The sequence below is a fragment of the Perognathus longimembris genome, chromosome 9 (genome assembly GCF_023159225.1).
Source record: "Perognathus longimembris pacificus isolate PPM17 chromosome 9, ASM2315922v1, whole genome shotgun sequence".
NCBI classification, from domain to species: domain Eukaryota; kingdom Metazoa; phylum Chordata; class Mammalia; order Rodentia; family Heteromyidae; genus Perognathus; species Perognathus longimembris.
This window is the reverse complement of record NC_063169.1, coordinates 13,446,755-13,474,209: the sequence shown is the minus strand read 5'-3', so window position 1 is coordinate 13,474,209 and position 27,455 is coordinate 13,446,755. Positions and strand designations below refer to the sequence as shown.

General features: G+C 45.4%; 1 protein-coding gene across 2 annotated transcripts in view; it reads left to right on the top strand.

Annotated features, from left to right (window-relative positions):
* Nucleotides 1-27,455, top strand: part of Prdm1 (PR/SET domain 1) — a 99,269-nt gene that overhangs the window by 67,645 nt on the left and 4,169 nt on the right. Inside the window, exons 1-4 of one of the 2 annotated variants that reach the window (XM_048353754.1) lie at nucleotides 8,414-9,102; nucleotides 10,785-11,033; nucleotides 17,942-18,061; nucleotides 22,257-22,509. In XM_048353754.1, coding sequence (XP_048209711.1) covers nucleotides 9,061-9,102; nucleotides 10,785-11,033; nucleotides 17,942-18,061; nucleotides 22,257-22,509 — 664 coding nt within the window. In that variant the 5' untranslated portion in view covers nucleotides 8,414-9,060. Of the gene's footprint in view, nucleotides 1-8,413; nucleotides 9,103-10,784; nucleotides 11,034-17,941; nucleotides 18,062-22,256; nucleotides 22,510-27,455 lie in introns of those variants that run through there. The other variant, XM_048353755.1, reaches the window with a different exon arrangement.

The window sequence follows — 27,455 nt, the reverse complement described above, 5'->3', positions numbered from 1 at the left end:
AGCTCCTCTCTCTGGCTGACAAATGGCTGCCGTTTGACAGGGTTTATCAGTGGAGGCCCTGCGAGGTGCCGCCAGCCACTTGCTCAGATGACCACAAAGAAAAAGTGAGTTATCTGCAGTTTTCCTAGCTTATCCGTGGTGGTGGGGGAGGGCACTCACTCAACGACAGATGCAGGTCATGCAGATGCTGGAGAGGCGCTTTGCCTCCAAACACAGAAGTTTTCAGCCTCAAATGGGCCCCTCCTCATTTCCTAATAAGATTGCAGCACGAGACATAATTTCCAATTTCATCAAAAGACCAAAGTTAAACCTGCGTGGTGATGGTTGACATCTTTTTGAACATGTTGAAAGGGCTTTCTATTGTCTGGCACTGGGAAATCGTGTTTCTCAAAATGACTTCAGTCCCAAAACCAACTGGCTCTTTTGGTAGGGCAAGAAACAAAAACAGGTGTGGGCTTCTCCCTTCCTATTTAACTTTCATTTCTGTTAATGTATTGTAAATCCGTATGTATTCATTGTATACATGAATGGGGGGCGAGTTATTGTGAACATTTTATAAATACAGATGATGTATTTTGATTATGCTTCAATTTAACTTTTAGCTATATGAATACAAAGTTGATAAACAAGTTAAACTGGTTGAGGGTTTGGAGGAACAAATTAAATAGAATTTGACATTTTATTTTGTAAATTATTTTAATCCATTAAATATATGAGTTGCCCAGTCCAGCTGTTAGAAACGGAAGACCTGGGGTCTGCTAGGTATTGGTGGCCCACACTTGTCATCTTAACTACTCGGGAGGCTGACATCTGAGCATCGTGGTTTGAAGCCAGCCTAGGCAGAAAAATCCCCCCAAATCTTATCTCCAATTAACCAACAAGAAGCCAGAAGTGAAGGCATAGTTCAAATACTAGAGCACCAGCCCTGAGTGCAAAGCTAAAGGACACTACCCCAGGTCCAACACACATGTGTACATGTATGCACACACACACACACACACACACACACGCACATACACACAAGACAAAAGAAAAAAAGAGCTGGGTTGTTCACATTTGTACCCCACCCCTGACAATTTTGAAGCCATTTCCCAAAGGCCTGTAATTACATCTATAAATATTTTATGTGTACTATATCTAAACTTTTAAGGTTTTCTTTTTTATTGTTATTGTAAAGATGATATACAAAAGGGCTGCAGCTAAAGGTTTTCTTTTTTTAATACAAGAAGTCATATACTATTCCTGACTATTGGAATTCATCCTAAGCCATATGTATTTTAAGGAAAGATTGTTACACACCCTTTAGGATATAAAATAGATGAGTGTTATTGGTTTGGATGCAGCCTTCTGCTCTACTCCATTCCTCAACCTCCTTCTTTCTCCCTTTGACTACATAGTTCTATGAAGACTTTCTTTCCAGCATTAAAAATATCATCCCTGGGGCTGGGGATATGGCCTAGTGGCAAGAGTGCCTGCCTCGGATACACGAGGCCCTAGGTTCGATTCCCCAGCACCACATATACAGAAAACCGCCAGAAGCGGTGCTGTGGCTCAAGCGGCAGAGTGCTAGCCTTGAGCGAGAAGAAGCCAGGGACAGTGCTCAGGCCCTGAGTCCAAGGCCCAGGACTGGCAAAAAAAAAAAAAAAAAAAATCATCCCTGGGCTGGGGATATAACTCGATTCGTCTATGCAGAAGTCCTGGAATTGATCCCTAGCACCAAGAAATAAATAAAGCCAAGAAGACTGAGTTACAAAGATTTGCTCCTCTCCTAGATTCTAGAAGAGCGGGCACACGCAAGCAAACTGGCCTGCAAAGGCCCCATGTGCTTTGGTGGGGTTGCATCTTTTGGCTGGCCAGGTGCTGAGTGCTTTTCTCTATCCAGCTGGTGTTGGCAGACAATTGGCAAAGCCTCGGCCACAAATGGAATCACTGAGGCATGTACTCCTGCACACACAAGCGCGTGCAGAGTTGGCAGCCAGCAGGGATCTGGCAGTTGGATCCTAAATGTGCCCCCCCCCATGCCACTTGTTGAGCTCACTGCAAAAGCGTGGCTTAATCACAGACGTGCCCATGAGCATGATTAGCTGTTAACCGATTAGTGACCTGTATGAAGCCCCCAGCGTTATTGATTTGAACACAGCCTTCTGCCTTACCTCCCCCAACCTGTCAATATCCTCCCGCCTTCTCTTTTGGGGCTTGGGGAACAGGGGAGAATAGATGAGATGAGGGGTCCAGATGGGAGGGAAAGAAAACTGAAGAGATCCTGCCGGAAGTAGGTCAGGTACTTGGGAGATTAGACTGGCTCGCCTCATCCCTGAATGCAGGAGTGGTGGGCAAGTCTCATACAATTAGGAGGAATTAGAACAGCAGCAAGTAGCTGGGATTTGCCAGATTTAATTGTCTATTGTCAGGAGCAAGCTCTCCTCCAGCAGATCCTGGGGATCCTGGCGGCAGGCTACCTCCTAATACTTTTAATGGACTGCCATTGTGGCTTTAGCTCTCCTACAGACAGCACCAGTTCTTTTCAAAGGAGAGGCAGGAAAAGCCCTGGGCTGTTACTTTCTCTGTGATTGGTTGCATTGTAGGGTAATTCTGTGTTGCCCTTCAGGCCTCGGGGTGCATCTTCAGGGGGCTGGGGGGGGGAGGGGATGGCTATTGAACGTCACCAAACATCCCACTTCCCCAGGGAGTACTTTCAGGAAACAATGAGCCAAAGATGGAGACAGATAAGTCCTGGCCGGTGGCTTCACCATCTTCCTGTTAAAAGGGGACTGGGCTTATTCAGTCCTCTGTAGAGAGTTTCTCAAAAGATAAGGAGTCTCTTAAGCTGTGGCTTGTTGTAATACTTTGCCTTCTCTTTCCTCAGCACCCAGGGTAGCAGAGGAGGAATGGAAAGGACCTCCAGGCAATGCCTGTGGTTTGAAGTTTTTGTTTTTTTTTAATATTCACCTTTAACCCACTTCACATTGAAAAGGTTTTACTCTTGGGCCTACTGGCTCTCCTCTAGCCTGTATCTTTGGCCTGGGAGTTGGACTTGGGGGTCCAACCTAGAACTCGGGGATTAAGGGTCCCTCAGAGCTCTGCTTTTATTTGGAAGCTGGTAAGCAACCAGAACGGAGATCCTCAGCGCCTTGCATCTCAGGTCCATGGTTTTTTGGTTAAGATCAGTTACAGTAAGGAGGGCGGGAGAAAGTGCCTTCTTTCTAAGCTTTCTGGTCCCTGACCCTGGGTTTTTTGGTTGTTTTTGTGCCTGTACTAGGGCTTGAACTCGGGGCCTTTGCACTCTCCTGTGGCTTTTCCTGCTCAAAGCTGGCCCTTATTCACCAGCTTTTTGCTTATTAATTGGAGATAAGTTTGTGAGACTTTTCTACCCTGCTGGCTTCAAACTGCCATCAGTTTTCCTGGTCCTCAGTTTTCTTAGCAGGAAAATGGGGCGACATTCTGGATTTGTGATCCTCAACTCAAGTGGGGTACCAAATACTCTCCATGCAGGGTTGGGCATTGCAGTGTTGGGGAGCACATGATCTCAGCAGTGAGTTTTAATTTTGTCTATTCTCTCCTAACGCCTGGCACACACCCATGCACACACATGTGCGCACACACATACATTAAGTTTCAACAGCCTTGACTTTACTTTTTTTGGGCCCTCCTGCGGCTTGAATTCAGGGCCTGAGCACTGTCCCTGGCTTCTTTTTGCTTAAGGCTAGCACTCTACCACTGGAGCCACAGCACTACTTCTGGCATTTTCTGTTTAGAAGTGGTGCTGAGGAATTGAACCCAGGGCTTCATGCATGCTAGGCAAGCACTCTACCGCTGAGCCACATTCCCAGCCCCTGGCTCTTTCCTTTAAAAGGACACGAGGAAGCCAGGTACTGGTGGCTCACGCCTATAATCCTAGCTACTTGGGAGGCTAAGTTCTGCAGATTACCAGTCAAAGCCAGCTTGGGCAGAAAAGTCTTTGAGACTCTTATCGCCAATAAACTACCAAAGGGAAAAAAAATAGGTGGGGGAAAGTGGAGCCGTGGCTCAAGTGGTAGAGCACTCACTTGAGTTTTTAAACAAAAAACCCCAAGGACAGTGTCAAGGCCCTGAGGTCAAGCCCCAGGACTGGCACCAAGCAAAAAGAAAAGATGTGAAGAAATCACTAGTCTCACTTTTAATTTTTTAAGAGAAAAAAAAAGTGATCAGTGTTCCTTGATTGTTTGGCTAGTATTCTGTGTTTTCTGGGAAGCGCAAGAGCCAGGCATAGTGCAGGCTTCCTTTCCTGCTCCTGTGTTCTCAGCTGCTTTTCCCTGGCTCTGCTGCTCCAACCAAACTTCCCACCGCCTTCCACCCTGTTCCTGTCCTGGCTTCTCTCCTCTTCCTCCTCTCTACAGCCTTCCTTATTTCTACCTGGGTCCTCCCCTCTTTCAGCCGGAGAAGCAAGTATTTGTCACACAGGTTCCTTGGTGTAGAAGCTACTCTTCCCCCCATAAATCCCAAGAAGAGATAAGAGGAAGCTGCATTTCAAAATGTGCACCTGCCCCGACACTCTCCTCGTGAGAACTTGTGCTTTGCCTTTGGTTGTGCACATGTATTCCCTTTTCACCAGACATGGGGATTACAAGTCGTCTTATGGGTTCAGAAATGATTCCCTTCCCGACAGCCTTTTCAGGAATTAAAATGCCTCTCGTGTCTGAAGACTCACCATCATCAACACACAGAAAGAAAAGTCAATTGGAAACTCACCTTGGTTTCCCCCACAAATATCCTGGAGAGTCTTGTTGTTGCTAGTACTACTTGTTAAGTTGGTGGATGTCAAACTAAATGAATAATGTCCGACTATGTAAATGACTTTTCTTTAAGAACACAAGAAGTGGACCTGTGGCTCACACCTAGCTACACTGGAGGCTGACATCTAAGGATCCCAGTTCAAAGCTTGGCCATCATGTGGGCTTTATAAAGGCCTCCGGAGAGCACAGATCCCGTCTTCACTCCTAGACAAGGGGCAGTGCTTTACTTTGGCTTTTCAGCATCTTTGATTTTTTGTTTCCATTACAAACCAAGCCCATAGTCCCTTAGGCACTCCATCCTCAAATCTAGACTCTAAATACGTTGGTCAAAGTTTGAGGGAGGTGAGCTGTGTAACAAGATGGAAGCTGTTTTGGTGCTATTTTGAAATTGATTTCACCCATCATTGAAACATAGCATACACTTATCATACCAGTGACACATGCCGCATTGTAACGTGGCATGTGTCATACATACATTCTCTCTCTCTCACACACATCCTTGCTCTTCTTGTCTGGCATTCAGAGAGAAAGAAGGCAGCCAGAAAGCCAGGCCCAGTGATTTGAGTTGAAAAGGAGCTGTTAAAGTTTAAAAACCAATGTCCCCTCTAGTTCTTCAGCCTGGCTTTGAGACACGTGGGAGGGCTTCAAAGCCACAGTGCCCCTCTTTAAGGCTCAGGCTTACAGTTGGTCCCCAAATGTTTACCAGCATGAAGATGCCTAACTTACAGGAAGTGGGAAATGGGTGGGGGGGGTGAGGGTGGGTGGCTGGGTAGGGAGTGGGGAAAAGAGGGTGTGTGTGTGGGGGGGGTTCTCTTGATGTGGTTAGCCTGTCATTGACCTTGTTTGGGTATAGCAGGAGTTGAATTAGAAAATGAAAACACATTTCATCTTAAGTGTATTTTATCCCACTTTTTACTTTCCTTAGGAAGAAAAGAATGTGTGTGTGTGTGCATGTGTGCGTGTGTGTGTGTGTGTGTGTGTGTGTGTGTGTGGTGTGTTTCTCCTCAAGTGGAATCAGGTCTCCAGACTGCATGCTCAACTTCCCTTCCTGCTACAGGAGTCTTTCCCCCCCAGGGCAGGCATCTGGCTGCCTACTTTGCCATCCCCAACCACCCAAGTGCTGGGGGGGGGGGGGGGAAGAAGAAGAAGAAGAGGCAACACCTGGCCCGGTAGCTGAAGCTGAATGAACACAGGCATGTTGACCTGCTGCAATGCTGTCCTCGAAGAGAATTATAGGATTGCTACCAAATTTAAGAATTCTGCCTAGAATTAAAAATGCTGCTCACTTCAGATAACTGATGAGGATTGTTTTAACAGTACAAGAACTAAAACTGCAGCAAGGTATTTCTTAGAACAAACATTTGGAGACTTTCGATTACAGAGAGTGGTGGTGGCCACACAGATCTGTGCGTGCAGTATAGCCGCTCCCAGCTTTAGTCAGCCAGGGAGAAGAGCTTTCTGGAACGTGGGGGTGAAGTTCACAAGGTCAGGCCTTCTCCCTGCCCTGTAGCTCTTCAAGCTAGGTGATACCTATACCTACATGTTACACTAGGAGTCTGCTTCCCTACTTTCGATCCTTCTTCCTTTCTTTGTGTCCTTCATTTTAAATTAGGTTATTACTATCTCTGACTGTTCTAATCATAATCAAAAGTTGGCTGGAGTTGTTGTCGCTGCTGCTGTTGTTCCCTCAATCACTTTGACACACACCAAAAAGCAACCATCGAAAGGCTTTGGGGTTCCAGCACTGTCTCCGAATGTACTTTCCTCCAAGTCCCTCTCATGGCCTGCTCCAGCTCAGCTGAAGCACCTGGAATTAATTTTAGGGTTGCCTGGCTAAGACCCACACTGCTATTTGATGTTTGCGTCCTCTGTAGACTCAAGCCCATTTCACCACCTCTGAAGGTGAGTGCAGGCTGATACTAATTAACAGTGAGTTGATTCACTGGCATCTTCTAGTCATTAAAGCAAATATTTGGCTGAAAATAGCTCTCTTCTCACCTTGACTATCAGCCTTTCTTTCTCTCTTTCCTTTCTTCCTTTCTTTTCTTTTTGCCTGTTCCTCACTCCGTCCTGGCTGAGTCACAGGTTTTTGCGTGGTATCTGTGGCTCAAGAATAGAGTTCTGATTCTGAAAGGGAAGTGAAATACTTGTTAACTGATCTGTCGGAGATTGTGAGCAGCAGCAGCCTAGCCTACAGTGTGACTGCGTTGTTTTTCTGTCCACTGGGGTGCTGACTCAGCAGCAGTTAATAAACCCTCTCCAGAAGACTGGATTTCTCCTGTTTAATTATCATCTCGAAGCTTTCAGAGAGCTCTTAAGAATTGTTCATTTTATACCCCTCGCACATCAGCTAACTAAATGTCCTGTTTCCTCTTGATGCTAGCGTCCCCTCTGGCACAACATGCAATAGCAGGTGGCCTAGCACTAAACAGGGTGTGTGTGTGTGTGTGTGTGTGTGTGTGTGTGTTACTTATGTCCCCTAGTGGGAACTTAATTGTGTGCTACAGAGCTTGTAGAAGGGCTTTAGACACACATGCCGTTTTGTAGCATATAATTGTTGACCTTTCACCTTCCTTTCTCCCATTCCTCCCCCTCCCAAAAATATATTCTAGAAAAGTTTCCTGAAAGAAATTTTAAAGATAAGTAGGCCTGCTTTTATGATGGAGTTTGGGCTTTTGTTTTGCTTTGTTTCATTTCTTCCTGTAAACAAATACCCAAATGTCCATTTCATTGTATGACTAAGCTGGTATCATTAAGTCAGGGCTGGGCGTGTGGATGTGGGGGTGGATGTGGGTGGTTGTGTATGCGCATGGGTATTTTAAATACTACAAAAAGATACTGCAACCTAAGTTGGAAGGAGAGACGATTCTTTTAAAATTGTATTGCTATTTTTAAGTCATTGTTTTCACCCAGGGGCTTCAGTTCAACAAGTCAGATCATGAGCACAGTCCATCTTGATCAATGTCACCCTTCCATCGTTCTCCCCCATCTTTCCCAATAGAGAGCTGGCTCTTCTTACACCTACCTAGGAAGAGGGGCCCGGGGAAAGTAGGAGACTATAAAGAGTAAGTAACTGGAGTGGGGTGCTAGCTATCCATGGGCCCTTTGCCTCACGGTTGCTGGGAATGAAGAGGATTCCTTGCTGAAGGCACAAAGACCACGGTAGGAAGTAAAGCCTCTGGTTTGTTTTGTAAGGAGAAGCAAGAATGCGCGGTCCACGCTCTTCATAATAAACAAACAGGACATTGTATGCCATCATCACAGGATATCCTTCCTTCACCAGAGGACCGGGGGCCGAGAGGAACAGCCAGCCGGGCTGAGCGCAAGCCCCGCGAATGCCTGCCTGCCTCCGCGGGCTCTCCACTCCTCGCGCGGAGAAAGCAACCATCGGTCTGATTGTGACCCTTTCCTACTCCCCTGTTCACCCAACAGTGCAGAGCGGGAAGTCAGTGGCACCCCCAAATTGTGGCTGGCGGCAGAACTGAACTCTTCTAAGTTATGGGGAGGAGGGGGGGGGGTCACTGGATGGGGCGGGGCGAGGTGTGCCCCCCCCCCAAGCTACCTCGTGTTACCTGAGATCACTCAAAGTAAGTTCTGTGACTGCGGGTTCGCACGATGATTTTTTATTTTTCAGATTTCTCTCACTTGAGCGCGCGTCCTCACTATCCTCCCCCCCCCCACACACACACTCACACACACACACTCACTTTATTCTATCACAACCGGAAGCAGGGCGATCTGGAGTATTTAGAATACAATGCAGCCCAGAGCGAAACGCTGAGGGCTTAGAAAGGGAAGTAGGAAGGCTCCCAGTCCGTGTTGAAATGTCTCTCTGCGAGCAGAGAGGAAGCGCGGCGGCTCTCGCAATCCGAGGCGGGGAAAAGCCCTGCGCGCCGCGGCGGCGCAGCCCGGCCCGGCCCGGCCCCGGCCCCGGCCCGGCGGTGGAGCCCAGGTACCTGGCCACGCCCCCACTCCGGGCCGCCGGTGGGAGTGTACGAGACGAGTGGTTAATCTGCAGCTGGGAGGGAGGGGAAAGCCGCCGGTCTGGTTAACACAGACGGAGCTGCGGCTGGCGAGACACTCGCTGGGCCCTCCAGTGTCGCGGAGAGGCTAGCGCAGCGCGCAGCACCTGTGCGCCTCCTACAGCCCGCCGGGGACCGAGCGAGCTCCCGGGCTGCGGTAGAAAAGGGGAGCGCGCGGCCAGGCGCGCGACGCTCACGGCTCCGCCCGTCCGGGAGACCGCGGGGAGAAATGCGGACGGGGTCGACATGAGCCAGACTTATCTCCGATGTTGGATCTTTGCTTGGAAAAACGTGTGGGTACGACCTTGGTAAGGAATCTGATTTTATTTGATTCGATCTGATCTGGAAACAAACAAAAAAGAAAGAAAGAAAAACTGATCTGGAAACTTCTTTTTTTTTATTTTTCTTTTTTTTTTTTTTTTTTATAACGTAGTCGCAATAAAAGCCAGAGGTACTTGGGTGCGCGTACGACTGTCAAACATTTATCAGACTTTTTCCTTATGAATCAGTAACCCTTTCGGTTCTGCACGGCACTGGCAACGCATTGACATGTCAGTCGTGGCTCCTGCCCACACCCAACACCCCGCCACCGACGGCCACAAAGTAGCCATTCCGGGCGGGCTCGGGCTCCCGGGGGCACCGCGTTTCCACGCTCCTCCGGCGTCGCGACTGCGCGTTGGAGGTCAATAAAAATCAGCCGGCGCGTGCGAGGGGGTCCCCCGAGGCGAGCTTCGCGTGCAGTCATTATTATTTTTATTTTTAAGCAGGAAAGGGGGTCACGTTTAGCGACCTGGGGGTCAAGCAGCGAGAAGCCCCGCGCGAAGGCTCTCCGCCGCGCGCACCGCGGCTTCCCGTGGAGAGAGCGCGCGTGGGCCTCGCTCATCCCGCACACGCACTGCCCACCTCTGCGTGTCTCTCTTTGTAAAGCACCCCCTTCCTTTCCACCCCAGGGAGGCGGGCGGGGGTGGGGGGAGTAGAAAATCGGGAATGTTCTTATCCATGTCTGTAAGTGGGTGATCTGCGGGGTCGGGGGCATTTGGTGAATAACTTGAGTTACGGTAATCTGGAGCCCAGCCGGGGCTTCTGGGAATTTGCACACTTTCAGATGGGCGTGCAAGGCGCGATTCGCAGGGTTCCGAAAGGGATTCCTCTACAGGGAATTCTATGGAATCGGTTTCTAGGTTGCTCCGATTTCTTTTCCTTTTTTCAATTTGGCCTCAGAGATGCCCACAGACCCAAAGAAAGTTAGGGATGCTTCCATTATTTATTATTATTATTATTATTATTATTTTATTATTCAGTGGTCCACAGGCGCTGGGAGAGGCTTGCAGCTCAGGTCCGGGATGCTGGCGGGGCGCTCCCGCGGTGGATGCGGGCGAGGCGGCGGGGAGGGAGGGCGGGACGGAGGGGGGCAGTTGTTTTGAAAGTTGGTTCCGAGTCGGGAGCCGGTGGGAAAGTTCAGTCTTCCCCATTTGGAAGAGGGCTGGCCGGGTTCCGCTCCCGCTGCACACGCGCTTTCCATTTTTAGCTTCATTGAGAGGCCGACGGGGCTCCTTCCTCTTCCTCCCCTTGTTTGTGACACTTCGCCCGGGCCGCTTTTCCACGGCGGGGCTGGTGGGGGGGGGGGACTGCGGGCCATGGTCCTCCCCCCCCCCCAACCTCCGCGCGCGCGCGGGGACCCAGGGCGGCCGCAGTGCCGTGCGAGGTGAAGGCAGAGATGGGGCCGGGGTGCTTCCTCCTCCTTCCCGCCCCCACCCCCGGTTGGAATCTAGAGGATCATTGTTAAGAACCTTGCTTCTTCAAGCTGGACGCGGCTTTGGGGTGGGTGGGGAGGGGAGGCCTGGTGGAAGGGGGGGGCTCTTACTCAGCTGTGCCAAGCGCCCCACATCTGCGGTGTTAGTCACCCGCTCGCGCGCAGGGAGCCGCAGGATCGGCTGGGGCCCCTGGGATGGCGGGCAGGAACCTTAGCCCCTCTCTCCTCCCCATCCAGGCTGCCCCCAAGTGTAGCTCCGCTGCTGTGACGTTCCCGGGGTCGGCAGGAGGGACCGAGAAGACCATGAAAATGGACGTGAAGGACGCGGACATGACTCGCTGGACAGAGGCTGAGTTCGAACTGAACTGTACCTACATTGTCAACGACCATCCCTGGGATTCGGGGTCGGATGGGGGGACCTCGGTGCAGGCAGAGGCCTCCTTACCCAGGAATCTGCTTTTCAAGTATGCCCCGGACAGCAAAGAGGTAAGCCTCTTGGTTGATTGATGGCTGAGCGACTTAGGCACCTGGCGCCCTATCTCTCTACTGATGATGGCTTGGAGGGGTGAGGTGGGCGGGGGGGGGGGGGGAGTAGATCAGATCCCATCTCAGAGACTCTCTGCAAGGATCCAAAGGCTCACTTCTTCCCTAGTGCTCTGTCCCGGAGTCAGTTCCCTCTCATTTCCTCCAGCCTTCAGCTGCTCCATGCTAATTAGTCAGCAGTTAACTCTTTTGGCAAATTGGCCTACCTTGGGCAAGCTGCTGGGCAGAGCCCTGGGGCCCCACCAGCCCCACTTCCACCCAGGGTCTTTGTTTGTTTAGGGAGGCCACTTTTTCTTAGCAAAGAAGTATTTCCAGTGTCCTTTTGTGTGTGTCTCCCTCTGCTCATGCCATGGCTTTATTCTTTTTAACGAGCCGGCTTTATTAGCTGGGTTTCTAAAATGATTCTCCCAACGTTGCCGTGTTTATGAACCCAAGTGCTGGCATAACCCAAGCCAGAGGGCCATGTAAAAGTGTCCTCTGTCAGATGACTTCACTCACCCGCGGCCGGTGGGCCGCAGCGCCTTTGCCCAGGCCGCATTGGCCAGGCCCATTTCTCCCTGGCCTCTGAAGTGGGTACACTCTTTGTTGTTTCAAAGAGGCTGAAAACCTAAACTTGGAATGAGCAAGCGATTTGTGTTTACCCTTTTTTTTTAACATAACAATTAGAGTGAGGTGTGAGGTGTCGCTGTGAAATAACTGGCAGAACCACCTCCCTTTGGGGGGATATTTGGCTTGTCCAGTTTGCTCTCCCTGGTGGCTGGGCAAAGGGAAGGAATCTGACCCTCAGCAAGCTCTCCCCCCCCCCCCCCCCGCAGATGATCCCATCCTCCCGATGCCTTCAGAAAACAGTGCGAGGGGAATCCTGTGGCCCATTCATTACAGCAATGTCAAATCACTTTCCCCTTCCCCAAGGAACAACACAGCATTTGAAGGAATCCGGGAGTCTGTTTGGGAAATGCTTTGTCTCTTTCCTGTTTGTGTGTCTGACTTCAGTGTTTTTAGTGGAGGGGAGACACAGCTGTCTAAAATTAAACAGAGCAATTCTACTTGGAGCTCCATGAAAAAGCTCATTCCCCCCTCCTTTTTTTTTTCCTACTGAGAGAGTAGTGGCAGGTTTTATAAAAAGCAAATTTTAAATTGTAGTTATCCGCGAATGTTATTTTTTTTAAGTTAACCCCAGAGGTCGACTTTAATTACACAGCTTCCTGAAAGTAATGCTCTTCTCAATAGAAAGTCTCTGAAAATGTGGTCTTTGGAATCAATGTAGCATTTGTTTGGGTGTAGGAGAGTTGGCTGTGGTTTTGAAAGGTGTAGTATGTTGTTGTTGTTTTTCCCTCCTATCAGTTTTGATATTGGTCTGTTCACACGGTCATTGGTATGATTGTTGTCCTCTTGTCCCATGAAGACTGAAATCAAGAGCTCCTATTCTGTGAGGCATCTCTGCCCTTCGTTTATCTCACCATTTTATTATCCTCTCTTCAGCTCTTAGCTTAAGTTTTTTTCAGTTTTCATCATTCTACTGGAAACCATAGATGAGTCAAGTTATGCTCTTAGATCATTTAGTGCAAGGTTCAGGGAGATAGTCACTTGCCCACAGGCTATAGGGAGAGCCAGACCCGCAGTGGAAACAAAGTTCTCCTGCAAGTGCTTCTTAGATGATGGTACACTGGCCCCTCTTGGTGTCACTGTAGCTTTAGTTATTCTCAACCTATTTGAGACAGATCCTTTATTAGGCTATTTGGCTTTGTTGTTGTGGGTCCCCCCCCCCCCTTTAAATGTAGAGTTCCCTATCAGGATGTTAACCAAAAAAGAAAAAAGAAAAGAAAAACAACAAATAAAAAGTCACAGAATACGTATCCTTGAAGGAGAGCCCTCGAAACTCCTGGGGCCAGGGTTCTTTTCTATTCCCCCATGTTTTACTTCACGGAAGCACTGGACTCTAGGAGAGAATGCTTCCATCCCTTACCACGAGAGCAACCAGGAAAAGGATTTGAATACCATCGTGATGTCTGGAACTTGATCTGAGATCTGGACCTGTTTTCCTGTGTCTTTCTCCTTCTGTGTTGAGCTTTGGGAAGGAACAGCTCCCTGGAGGTGGTGAAAGAGGAAGGTGGAATTGAGCCATGGAGGGTGTGCTATCCATAAACCAGTTCCAGGACAGAAGCATTAGGGTTCAATGAGGTGTTTACAGTGTCATTATTCAGTTGGTTCTTTTGTCCTACAAGCCACAGAAACAGGGAAGAAGCTTTTCTACGTGTAGTTTTTATCTGACTAATCTACCTTGCCCTTCTTTAAGGACTTTCATTAAAATAGAAGATGTGACATTGTGTGCTTTTATGCTGACATCCTGGGGAATTTTTTTTCAACAAGATCATTTTTCATTATGAATTTGTGCTATGTGTCAGCACCTTTTTTCCACCCTCTTGGTTTAAAAACAAAACATACAAATCAGATTTTCTGATTTTGACCTTTGCTTTTAAATGTGTACCTTTATTGAAGCTGTTCTTGCTTCCTTATTTCTGGAACTAAAAACTAAACATAGACATCTTATTCAGAACTTTTAAGAGCTTCTTAAGTGGATGGGTTATTCTGTGATAGGGAGTTTCCCCTTTGTCCTGAATTAATCTGTGAATATGTGACTCTAGAGAAAGTCCATCTCAACACAGGTATCTGAGATGAAGTAGGCTCTGGGCTGGGATTGCTTATTCCTAAGAGACACTGTCTTCTGTCAGTCTGACCTCCCAAAGTCCTAGGCTGATAAACATCAACATGGGGTGTGTCACACCCGGGGTCCTTTCTGACTGAGGTCCTTTATTATCTCAGGCGGATCTGTGGAAAGATCTCCTCCTGGAAGTGGCGCTGTAGCTCAAAATAGTAGAGCACTAGCTTTGAGCAAAAGAGAGCTCAGGGACCAGTGCCCAGGCCCTGCGTTCGAGCTCCAGGGCCAAGAACAACAAAAATCAATCCAAAAAAATATCTCTACCTAACATGCAATTTCTGTCTTCAAACTCTGATTTGGGAATCGATGAACCCAGAAATCACTAGGTTTCCTTTAAGACTGAGAAAATGAACTAAGAAAACTTTCCAAAAAACATTTCTGTGTTCACTCCTTTTTCAAGTGGGGCAAATTACACACGGAAAGGTCTCCATCCACTAGGGAACAGGGAGTCCTTGGAAAGCAAATTTCCGTATCATCAACATAGAATTTTAATTAAGTCATTTTTGCGAGAGGGATGGGAAGAGATAGCTAGTAATTAAGATGACCCTAGTGTCATTGAAGGGGAGGGTTATTCGGGCCACATTGAGATCCAAATAATGCTTCTGCTTAAAAATCCACTTCTCTGTGTGGGTTTATATACATTCTAAATAAAAAGCAGTTCACTTTTCAAGCAAACTTAAGATGGTCCTTATTGTCAAACTTTCACCCCTCCCACCCATCCAACCCATCTTGGCTATGCACTGTTCATTGTGTAAAGTTAGGAAGAAGCCCCAGCTTTTTTTTCTTAATCTGGAAGCTTCTACCAGGGTGTGTTCTGTAGCTGAGGCCACTGACAGAAACAGATGTTCTCAAGTGGCAAAGGGGCCTGCGTGGCACATAAAGTACGCAGGAGAGGGCTTCTGGAAGTGTGGACAGCAGTGTCCTCTCCCTGGTAGTTTTAGAGAAGGCACACAGCAGCCCGTCCCCAGCAATAATTCTTTAGGACCCTGGTCAGTTCCAATGAGATGATTTTTTTTTTTTCCTTCCTGAGTTAGGTGAATACACTCTTAGGTCTTTTTGCACTGTAAAATTGCAAGCATGCAACAGGTTTCTGTGCCACATTTTCTTGTCCCAAGGACAGAATGCTGCACATAATGGATGTGGAAGGAGGAGTTTGATCTTCAAGGACCCGAAGGAGAACTGTGACCCCCTTCCTCCTCCTCCTCCTCCTCATCCTGACAGCAACACTGGTTCCTGTCCCCTCTCAGGTGACATGGACAAAACCCCTAATCTTAAAGTGCTGCAACCTTTCTAATGTTCTTTGAACAATATCTCTGATGTGAATTTGAGCTGAAAGTGTCTATTGTCTCTCTTCTTCTGAGCTTAGAGCAAATGTAAGTGATTTGTTTTTATTTTATTTATGTATTTTCTTGGTTTGTGTTTGCCTGAGGCAGAATCTTGCTATGTAGGCCACGCTGGCCTCAAACACGTAAGCCTCCAGTCTCAGCCTTCCAAGTGCCCAGGTGGCAGGGAACTACCACATCCAGTGATGTAGGCAGTTTATAAGCTACAGGACTCCTTGCGATCTCAAAATTCTACAGTGATTTTGCCTCTCTTTACCTCTAGGTGTTAGCTTATGTGTATATTCTACAGTTCTCTCTATATAGGAATTTTAAATATTAGGGCTCTCTTTCATGCATTTAAGCTAACCTCGTACCAAAGCCTTCTCATCTAGTTTTTGATGTTGTATGATGCTGTGTGTTGAGACAAGGTCTTGTAAATTTGCCTGGGCTGGGCCTGAACCTCATCAGCCTCCTGCTTTAGCCTCTAGGGTAACCGAGATTTCAGGCCAAGCAAGCATTCCTGCTTACTCTCTTATTACCCTCAGGTCTTGCCTGCTGACTTACATGTATATGGTTGCGTGTCAGTGGCAAGTGCTGTCAGTACTGCTTTGTTTCTCCTCAGTGATTGGTCCCTACCAGGGCCTTGATGTCTTGTGTCTTCTCTACATTCCATTGTTGTAGGAAAAATGACTCTAATTTATTACTCTAGTTTTCTGTGGGTGCCAAAAGAAAAATAAGTGTTTTCTTGGTGGAAGTGATAACTGGAAATCAAGAGTCAATGGCAATTTGGAAAACAAAATAAAACTTGTGACCTTCATGTGCTGTTTCTTGTTGGTAACCAAACTCTGACTCCCAGAGACTATAATTTAAAACAAAGTTGACGAACCAGTTGAGTACCTTGCTTAAAATTACTACTTTAAAGTGGATGTGTTGAAAATATCAGCTGCTAATTATTAGCTCACCAACAAATGGTATTATTTGTTTTTCCTGTTTGTCATTTCAGTGTTATGGAATAATCACTTCAATGTGAATGCCTAATGATTTGTGTGTCACAGAAGGCAATTCCATGAATTTTCCAAATTAATAATATGTCCAATAATATGTCCTGGACAATGAACCTCTGAACAAATAAGTCTACTGGGGCTTTCAGGATGTCTTTTTATCTTGAGACTGCTCGGAGATGCCCCCTTCCATCGCCAGCGGTTGAGCTGCGAACAATACCAATGACAACCAACTGTTCCTGAAAGGGCAGATAGATGTAAATGAAGGCTGAGGAGGAGGACGAACTGAACATCTGCTTTTTTCAGCTCTCTGCCAGAAATTCATAAAGGACCAAAAATAACACTAGAGCTTACCAGCCTTGTTTCAACTTGTGTTAGGTGTAGGAAGTTTTTTCTCTTTCTTTAGAGTCTTGAGTATGCTCCATTGACATGTACATTGAATATTAAATTCATTTAGAAAATAAATCATGTCCTGATAAGAAACTTACAGGAGAAAGACTGCTGTGTAGGTGTTCCTTTTCCCTGGGAGACAGCAGCTTAAATTCTTGATGAGCTTTAATAGGTAGCAGTGGATTTCATAACCCAAATTTCACACTCCATTGTAAGCCATCTGAACCAGTGAGGGTTCATGTGTCTGTGTCTGATATTTCAGGACCAAAATCACACAGGAGCTACCAGGAATAATAGAACTGGGAGTAAATTTTCTCCTTCTCTATTTTGTTTCTTTTTCTTTTTCTTTCCTGTGTTGAACTGGTGTTTGCTGGGCAAACAAGTGACCTACCACTTGAACCACACCCCCAGCCTTGGTAATAAATATCTTTTACTCCACCCATTGGTCTATTTCAAAAGGTATTCTGTAATTAATTTGTAGGCTGTTTTGAATCAAAAATAGGAAAGGGAAAAGACTAAGACCAAAATGAAACTAACTAGAAAATGGTATAAAGGACTGTTTCTGGAGTTCTTTTAGATAGTGATGAATTGCTTCCTGATTCTTGATTGATTTTTTTTTTAATTCTCTCAAAAGAAATTGAGGATCAAGCAGGAGCTGTGGCACAGTTAGCATGTTTCTTTGGTAAGGCCCTCCAGAGTCAAAATGCATTGAGTCTAAGAAGGTCATTTGTTCAGATCTTAGAACCCACAGTGCTTAGAACCCACAGCTCCTCAGTATAAATTCCATCTCAAAGGAAGACCTTTGACCACTCTTGAATAGATGTCAGAGAAGAACAAAGTTATTTGAAAGATCTTTCTTCCATTAAAGAGAACTTACAAGCTATGGGGGTAGGGAGGAGAGAGCTCATCTGGGATGAAAAATAAAATAACAACCTTAATGTGTTTCTGGTTCCTTGAGCCTTTGTGGAACAACTAAAGAGCATCGTTTTGGTTTCTGAGGTTAAAACTGTTTTATTTCCCTAGAGTACACTATGTTTATGGTTTGAGGGAGAATGAAATAGGAAACTAGGAGGAGAGCTGCAATCATCTAATCTTGACCATCTTATTCTACTGTGTCTTATTCTCCAAACAGAATGGTTATCTTCTCTGATCTCCTAGCATGAGGAGTAATAATAAAGTAAAGCCCTTCCGTTGGTGGAGAGTAATCCCTTGGACTATGTGAATGCTTGGCTGAATATTTGCTTCCTGATTTGAGATCTTAGATAAGTCGGTCCTCCTACACACCTGTTCAGAGTTGAGGCTTCACCAATGTCTGATCTGCCCTGTTGACTGGATTGCCACTTGACAGTTCAGTTCAGTGAACAAGCGTGGGTCACGTGTTACAGTACAAGTAATTGTTTCCCATGTTTGTCCTTTTAGATTATCGGAGTGCTGAGTAAAGAATATATACCACAGGGAACTCGATTTGGGCCCCTTGTAGGTGAAGTCTACACCAGTGAGACAGTTCCCAAAAATGCCAACAGGAAATATTTTTGGCGGGTAAGTAAGAAAACAAAACAAATTTTTTAATGTGTTTAATGTTAGGGGGGGGGGCAGGGAACTGAAGCTATAAGAGCAAGCGTTGAGAAACGCTGGGGTTCACCCACAAGTATTTGTGGGGTGGGGATGGGGGTTCCTCGTGGAAATAGGGAATTCTGAGCAATGAAACTAGTTAAATGTTCAGTCCAGAAATACAAAGGGTGGGTGGTTAGTAGTGGCAATAATGGGCTCAGTGGGACTGACTTTTTGCAACTCATTAGAGCTTTGTGATGAAAGGAAATGGTGCGCTGCTTGCTTCTGGGCCAGGTTCATTTTTATGCCTCTTCAAGGAAGTAGTAATGAGACACCATGACTTAAGATTTCACCCCTTCTTGACTGCTTGCTGCGTTAATGTTAGTTGAATGAAGAGTTTACATAATTGATACTTTGGATAAAAACAACCCTGAAAGATGGGTGAGGATGGGTGAAAGAGGGCTTAGGGAAGGGGGAAGGAGGACCACGGAGGCCCTTAAATTCAACTGCACCGCAACACTAAATTTAACGTGTAAGTTACTTCCAAAGCATAGGAAAGTGCTCACATAATGTGAGATGATAAACTCCATTCTATCATACATTCAAAAGACCCCGTACTACAACAAGGCACTGGTGGCTCACTCGTGATCTGAAGATCATAGTTCAAAGCCAGTCCGGGCAAGAAAGTCCATGAGACACTTTGTGCCAATTAACCAACTAAAAGTGGGAAGTGGAGCTGGAGCTTAAGTACTACAAGTGACAAGAGTGCCAAGCTTGGAAAAAAAAAAAGAAAGAAAGCACTGCGTTCAAGCCCCAGTTACCTGCACACACAAAAAGACCTAGTTTATATGTCTCCTTTGGAATATCAATATCAAGGCACTAGTGAGATGGAATTTTTTTCGTTCAAGTCTGAATCAAGACTAAGCACAGAGAGAAGTCAGAGTCCATCTTCCCATGTCACTGGTATATTTGGTTTTTCAATTTGTCCAAATGGTAGAACACTTGCCTAGTCAGTACCACCAGAAAGAAAATCGACAGATGCTTACTTACATTTCATAACCAATTTTATGTTAATGGTCATGTATATTTAATGTTAATGTATATTTTCACATACACAACACACTAGCTGAATACTTTGATAAAATGGCTACATAGTAATAACCAAAATTGAACTGCTCACTTGGGCTGGTATTTTAACCTAAAAACGTTAATATCTTTTTTTTTTTTTTTTTTTTTTGGCCGGTCCTGGGGCTTGGACTCAGGGCCTGAGCACTGTCCCTGGCTTCTTTTTGCTCAAGGCTAGCACTCTGCCACTTGAGCCACAGCACCACTTCTGGCCGTTTTCTGTATATGTGGTGCTGGGGAATCGAACCCAGGGCCTCATGTATACAAGGCAAGCTCTCTTGCCACTAGGCCATATCCCCAGCCCCCGTTAATATCTTTTGGACAAGTATAATGAAAGATTTTTGTTAGGAGATTACTTAGAAGCTATTCCCAAGAGACTTGGTTTTTTGTGTGTGTGTGTGTGTGTGTGTGTGTGTGTGTGTGTGTGTGTGTATGTGTGTGTGTGTGTTTAACCTAGGAAGTCTTAAGTTCCAGAAATGTATTCTACTATTTGTTGAGCACAAGAGAACAATTACAGATTCCCTAAGAATTGTGTGCTGTCCTTTGTTATTTGCTAATTATTCATGCTTAAAATATATTCACTACATCACTTATAAGAAAGGGGGTGCACTTTTGTTTTGCTTTTATTGCCAAGAAATTCTTTTGAGGCATATATTGAGGTTGTAATTAAGACAATGCAGCTTGTCTCTTTAATATGGGATCATTTTGAAGAACTTATTTTTTTTTTTTTTGGCCAGTCCTGGGCCTTGGACTCAGGGCCTGAGCACTGTCCCTGGCTTCTTCCCGCTCAAGGCTAGCACTCTGCCACTTGAGCCACAGCGCCGCTTCTGGCCGTTTTCTGTATATGTGGTGCTGGGGAATCGAACCTAGGGCCTCTCGTGTATCCGAGGCAGGCACTCTTGCCACTAGGCTATATCCCCAGCCCCAAGAACTTATTTTTTAAAGGCAAGAAATACTTATGAATCTCCTATGTCTGTCCCAGTTTCCTGTTCACTCCTTTTAGTGACTCTTTACATAAAAGTAACCTTCTTAGGAATTAGCCTCCCAAGAAAGACTTGCTTAGGAGGATTTATTCAAACCTCTCCTTTACATGCCAAGAATATAGTAGGAGATAACTTCTCTGATGTTGCTAAAAGCATCCTGACTTTTGCTGGCTGGAGGAATCTGAACATCTGTTGGGAGGAAAGAAAAAGTTGTATGCAAATTCCACAGGCAAAGAGATGTTGGAGTTGAGAAAGCAATGACATTTCTTGTAACTGTACTGTGAGTCAGCACGTTTTGAGTCTTCTTGATAATAGATGGAAATGAAGCCAGGTGACAAGCCACCGTGTTCATTTGACGTACGCACGCCTTTATTTTCTGGTGGGTGTGTTTGTATGTGTGTGTGCGTGTGAGCTCATGGCGTTGGCAGCTCTGTTTTTAAAGGAGGATACAGTAAATGGTAGTCCATGGAAAGCTGACTGGAATCAAAATACCAGTAGCTTTAGAAAGCAGTTTCCGCCCCAGTGAGAAGGGCTAGAGTAGTGATGGAACCCTGTGTTCCTGGAAGTTTGCTCATGAGAGTAAACAAACTTGAAAACCCCTCTTGATAGCCCAATTCACCCAGCCTTGTTCCATTTTCTCTTAACAAAACACACCGCAAATGCTCTCACAAGCTGCTTTGATGAAGCCACATGTATTTCCCCCTTCACAATTTACAGGAAGTTACTCTTAAAAGAAAGTGATTCTGATGTTTACTGCCTGTGTTAAAGGGACAGAGTTCCTTTTTATTTCTGGTCGCGTTGGAGCGGGATACGGAAGGATTCAGAGACTAGCGTAGTCGGGGGCAGAGAGGAAAGAAGTCACTTTGAGGGCCAGCACATGGCCAGGCATTGGCTGTCCGTGGTGAAGAAAACTCTTTAAGTCTGAGGAGGTGAGATCTTTGCCGAAGGGTAAGGAGTGAGCTTTGCCATGTGGTTTCAGTGAGCTGCATCCTTTGATTTTTCCTATTCTTAACTCTGTCTTTTGGCCAGCACCGTATGTACATCTGTGAACCAGAGGTAGTCTTACTCCAGGACAGACTTGGAATTTTTTTTTTACTTTAATTCTATTGTCAAGGTGATGTACAGAGGGGTTACAGTTACAGACATCAGGTAGTGAGTACATTTCTTGGCATACTGGTTACCCCCTCCCTCGTTTTTCTCCCACCTTCCCTCCCCCGACCCCCCCCCCTCCAAGACTTGGGATTCTTCTTTATGCATTCATTGCATTTAAAGAACCGCACAGTTTCTGCCTGTCTTGTTTTGTTTTGTTTTCCAAAAGCTCAAGCCTGGGGCTCAGCATGTGGTGTTTTAGCCAAGCTCTTCTCAGATAGAAGGGGGACTCGCTTCCCTCCTTAGGCTGGAAAAGAAGAAGCACAAGGCTGAACATGTTTACCAAGAGGAAAAGTGACTTCTTCCGTACACTGTCACACTGTGGCCTCTGTCCCAGTGCTCTCTTTGTTATGGCAGGTGAAATTCACCTTTGCCCCACCCAGGGTTCCCACAAAAAGGCACAGTTCCAAGTATTCATATGAACAAGTGTTACTTTAGGACTCAAAGGTTGGGGGGGGGGGTGGAGGATGTTTGTATAGTTTGAGCCTTGGGCGGGGGTGTAGGAAACAGCTAGCACAGTGGCCATAGAAAAAGCTGAGCCTCAGTTTGACGCAGTCAGCTTGCTCTTCTACCCAGTGACTCAAAGCACTAAAAGTCACCGTGGTCCGAACTCAGGTTAGCAGCGTCGCCCCGTTGTCATTCACTGTTACAGCCAAGTGCTTCTCAGTGGTAGTTGAAATCAGTTTCATTCTTTGGTTATCCGCCACCCCCAAGAAAAGACCATACAACTGAAATGGAAAAGGTAACTGACACCCAGTGCCTTACCTGTTTCCGCCCTGATTTCTGCTGATTCAAGCTGACGCTTGCCACCCTGATTGATTCTGGGCAGTGGAAGGGAGCAGGAATCCAGGTGCTGAGAAAGCTTTCCATCGCTCTGGGCTAGCTTCCTTTCCGAAACAGCACGTCTGTCTTCTCTTTTTGGACAGATTTACTCCGGAGGGGAACTTCACCACTTCATTGATGGCTTTAACGAGGAGAAAAGCAACTGGATGCGTTATGTGAATCCGGCGCACTATGCCCAGGAGCAAAGCCTGGCTGCGTGTCAGAACGGGATGAACATCTATTTCTACACCATTAAACCCATCCCTGCCAACCAGGAACTTCTTGTGTGGTATTGTCGGGACTTTGCAGAAAGACTCCACTACCCTTATCCTGGAGAGCTCACGGGGATGAATCTCAGTAAGTGGATTATTTAAAAAAAAAAAAAAAAAGTAACGCCAGTAATGTCAGTTCTGGCCCTATGAGCTAATAGCATGTTGTTTAATTATATGTCTTCGTCATCTGTTTTACAAAGTAGGTGGCTTAAACTAGGGACTAGAAAGAGGGATTAAAAAAAAAAGTAGTCCCTATCCCTTGTTATGAAACATGATCATCTACTTTGAATATGGAATTCAGAAGGGTACAGTAAGAAATACATACTGTATACTGTAGATGCAATTTTATTATTTTTTTGTAGATGCAATTTTAATGTATACAGAAAAAGATTTGGTTGAAAATTGAATAGGGATTGTGGTAGGCATACTGAATCCCTTGTGAGTGGCTGGAACTGTATGTTGGAATAGTGTAGCGATTGCCCCCCTTGAATAGGCTGATCTAGAACATCAAAGAGGTTGTTTCTAAAAAAAAGTCTTGTCATGATTTTTCAACTATTATTCAAATGGAATAACCCTAAAGATTTTATTTCTTAGCTTCCTTCCTTATGGTAAAACAAATTAATCTGATCTTCTAATCAGATTTACAATAACCACCTATCACTTTATCTTAACAAATTGTCAGTTCCTTCGGTTTATAAGCTTTTACTTTCTCCATTTGGTTAAAGTTGCTGTCATGACCTCTTTCTGCAAAAGCCTTCTTCACTTTAGTTTATGCTCAAAAGATCATTGGGAATAATTTAAGAATTAATTTAAAATTCTAACCTTAGTTGTAACAATGGTTTTAAGTTCGTGGGCTGCTAAATCGTATAGCAGTTTAAAAAGAAAGTTCCTTTGGGTTCAAAAGTTAAAACTATGTCTGAGATTTTCATAACTTTTTGTTTTGATATCATTTTTAATTTAAAGGAACATTTCAGGGAAAGAATTCCCTGTTACCCTTTACCCCCAGACCCATCCATTTCCTTTGTTTCTATATGCAATTCTAGGCATTCATTGTTCCTTAGCATTTTTATGCTCAAGGCTCTACCTCTTGAGCCACAGCTCCATTCCTAGCTTTTTGGTGGTTAATTGGAGCTAAGAATCTACAGACTTTCCTGCTGGGCCGGCTTTAAGCCTCGATCTTTAGATCGCAGCCTCCTGAGCAGCTAGAATTACAAGCATGAGCAAACCACCATCTACCTGCCTTAGACTGATTTTGTTTTTTTAAAAAATATCCTCTCATTTGCTTTTCCCGAAGACCAAATTGTTTTCGTTCACATGCAGACATTTGGAATAAACATTACTTTTTTTTTCTTTTCTTCTTCTTCTTCTTCTTCTTCTTCTTCTTCTTCTTCTTCTTCTTCTTCTTCTTCTTTCTTCTTCTTCTTCTTCTTCCTCCTCCTCCTCCTTTTGCCAGTCCTGGGGCTTGAACTCAAGGCCTGAGCACTGTCCCTGGCTTCTTCCCGCTCAAGGCTAGCACTCTACCACTTGAGCCACAGCGCCGCTTCTGGCCGTTTTCTATATATGTGGTGCTGAGGAATGGAACCCAGGGCTTCATGTATATGAGGCAAGCACTCTTGCCACTAGGCCATATCCCCAGCCCCTAAACATTATTTTTAACATCAATTGAAATTTTTAGTCAACTTTAAGATCAAGTAACATGCCGATTATATATCCTACTCATCAAATAATACAGCTCTCCTATCTAGTGTTTCATTTCAAACTGTTCTGTTTGCTTGAATTCCTTTGGATCTCTGCAAGTAAGTCTAGGACTATGCAAGTTTCATAGGATCTCATCCTAGGCGTTGGCGATGTGGCTTGGTTGGTAGAGGGCTGGCCAGTGAACAAAAGAGGCAGCAGGTACCGAGTTCGAGTTCCCATCTTAGACCTAGAAAAAAAGAAAAGGATAATATCCTAGGATTTGCAAACAGAAACCCTCAGTATACTCCCAGGTAATGGGAAAGATAATGGGGTGTTTGGGAACAAAGTAGTTTCAACAGGAGTGCTAAGGGGCCAGAGGAGAAAGACACAAAGGGACACTGCTTCTCTCACCTTCTCACTTCCTCTTCTGAGACACCTTCCATTTCTTCAGCCCAATCACTTAGGAATTTAGGGAATCTTTCCCTTTTAGTTTGTTAAAACAGTAAGACCACTGGGAGCACCCCCTTCCCCCACCCCCAAGCCTCCCCTCTCCCATTCCACTCTTTTTTTATTTTTTTTAATAACCAAAAAGGGTCAAGTGGGGGTGTAGCTTAAATGGTAGAGTCGGCCTGGAGTGGAAAAAGCCAAGCCACAGTGCAAGACTCTAAACTGAAACCCTACTAACCTGTGCACATGCGTGTGCGCGCACATGCGCGCGCACACACACATTCTTAATAATTATAACCACAAAGAAACCTTTTCCATACTTGCCTCACTTCGTGCTAGTCAAAGGTTTTAAAGATCTAATATTTTTGTTTCCCAAAAGAGTCAAGTGTTTATTCCTTATGTTCAGAAGCATTCTGTGTGTCATGCGTGTGAGGAAACGATGCCTTTCTCCTTCCAAAGAAATGTCCCCCTGGATTTCTGCAGAATTTTTCTAAAGTGGCGAGTTAGCAATTTTAGGTCCTCATCATTGTTGTCCAACATCCATAATAATAACAATAACCAGTCACATAACAAGATTCCTGCTGCCGATTGTGAAACCAGTTGGCTTAGGTGTGGCAACTGATGATTGAGACTCTGATCAGGAAAATTTCCACTATTTCATCAAGCCTCCTAGGTGGATTACGTGGCCACAGTGAGCTGTATGGGGTTCTATGCTAGAGCATAATAGAAGTTTGTGCAGACCTCCTGTATGGTACTTCATGGTAATGATGGCTTAGAAGGGACAAGGACAAACTAAAGAAAAATAAGTAACCAGAAATCAGTTATTGGCAATTTAAAAAAAAAGGATAGCAAAAAGAAAAAAATGGACTATTAAGTTCCTACACCACCCAATTATTTTTGTTCTATCTAACTAACCCATCTAGAAAACAGTTGACCAAATTATAGACTTCTAAATGTTAATCTGCTTTCTCAGTTTCAGTTGAAAACAGACTTTGTTTTGCCTACTGCAGAACTTCTAGGTTCTTTCTTGTAGTCTTGGGGGTTCTTAATATAGATCGAAAATGTGAGTCGGCATAATTAAGCCATTCAGAGCCTTCAGAAGCGGCTCACTCTTGAAATGACTCCGTCCGCCTACAGCCATTTAAGATTTAAGAACAAAAACAGATCTTGATTTTTCTTTTTCATGTTAACTCAAACTGGTGCTAAGTAGGAGTCAGAAATGACACCAACTCTCCTGATTACTCAGCTGCTGAAGGATGCGTTTTTAAAAATGTCCCTTCATAGAGACTTCACAATTTCCACCTACAGAGCATTTCACAGAGGCTAACTAACGTTAGCTCCTCTCGGAATATTTTTTTTTTTTAGAATAAGGCACAAATCTGCTTAGCTGAAGACAGCAGAGAGAGCAAACATTTATTATGCATTGACTGTACACTAGGCACTGTGTACTGAGTATTTTTTTTCGTAGAAAATGAAAGATTCTGGCTTTTTTTCTTGGTGCTTGAAAAGAACACATAATTCTACATGAAAGCATATTCAGTTCTGTGAATAGACGCAAACTTTGGATGCTTTTTAATAGCCCAAGTTTGTTATTTTTTTAAGACAATTGCGAGCACTGAAAGCCACTGGGGAGAAGCAATTCTGATTCTTAGATGTCATTTGCCTCATAGAAGTGGCGCCAAAAGTTATGAGGTGACACTTCCATACTTCAGTTTCCTTACAGTGGCTCCTCGTACCCTCCACCTCCATGAAATTCCTTCCCAAGGCTGTGAGATGTCTTGCCTATCAGTTTTCCAACTTAGTTGTCTTTCCTTGCCTTTACCGCCTCAGCTTCAAAAGACAAAAGTGACAATTTGAACTTCCTGCTGCTGGCCCTCACTGAAAGATTGATATTGGCCTGATAAGCAGTATTTATTTTGGGTTAGTGGCTTCAGATAGTGCCCTCCCTCAACAACCTTTCCATCCCTGCCTCCATCAGTATCTTCCCCAATACTGTTGTTCCCCGTGTTTATTCTTGGGCCTCTGGCCGGCCCAGAGGAGCCCTTGATAACAACTAGCAGATAACATTCTAAGAGGCCCTCAAGCTGGAATCAAATCCTCCCCACAGCTTGTCAGCCTGGATCTGAAAGGTTTCGTTCTGGAGTTCAACGAGTCTCATAGGGTAACAAGCCTAGAGTTCTTCCTCCATTAAATCAAGCCAGATATGTGTTAGGTGTTTTATTTATTTGTTCATTTCTATTTTGGGGGTGTCACTCTACGGGTTTGAACTTCAGGTACTGGGCACTTTCCTTTTTTGCTCAAGGTTGGTGGTGCTTTACCACTTGAGCCACAACTCCATCAGCTTTTGCTGGTTAATTGGAGATAAGCTCACAGACCTTCCAGCCATTCCAGGGTGGCTTCAAACCATGATCCGTAGATCTCAACCTCCTGAGTCTCAAGGATTACACGCACGAGCCACCAGTGCCCAGCTAAGCAGGCACATTTTGTAAGGTACTAAAGAATACTTACTCACTGGCCTCCGAACAATCCCAGAACCTGCTACATCTTCCATTGCCAAAGCCAAAGCGCCCTGCCGATACTCCACATTGCGCCCACACCCAGGCTATTGCTCTCAGTATGTTCCTGGGGCAGTTGTGCTGGTTTAAACGAGGGCGCTAGGAACCAGTGCGCATCCCACGTGTTTCTCTGGTTGTAGGGCCTGAGCAGAGGCCTTGCGGTGTTTTCTGCTCTGACAGGCGTTTTCCTGACGGCCTCGTGTGTTCTCTATGTGATGGACAGGCGCGGGCCACCGAGAGCCTAAAACGGTTCTCATGGCTCGTGTTCTTAAACAGTCGTTTACTGAGGGATCTTTGCCGACTTTGGGATAAATGCTTTCTTCTGAGCTGCCTCTGTTTTCCTTGGTGCTAT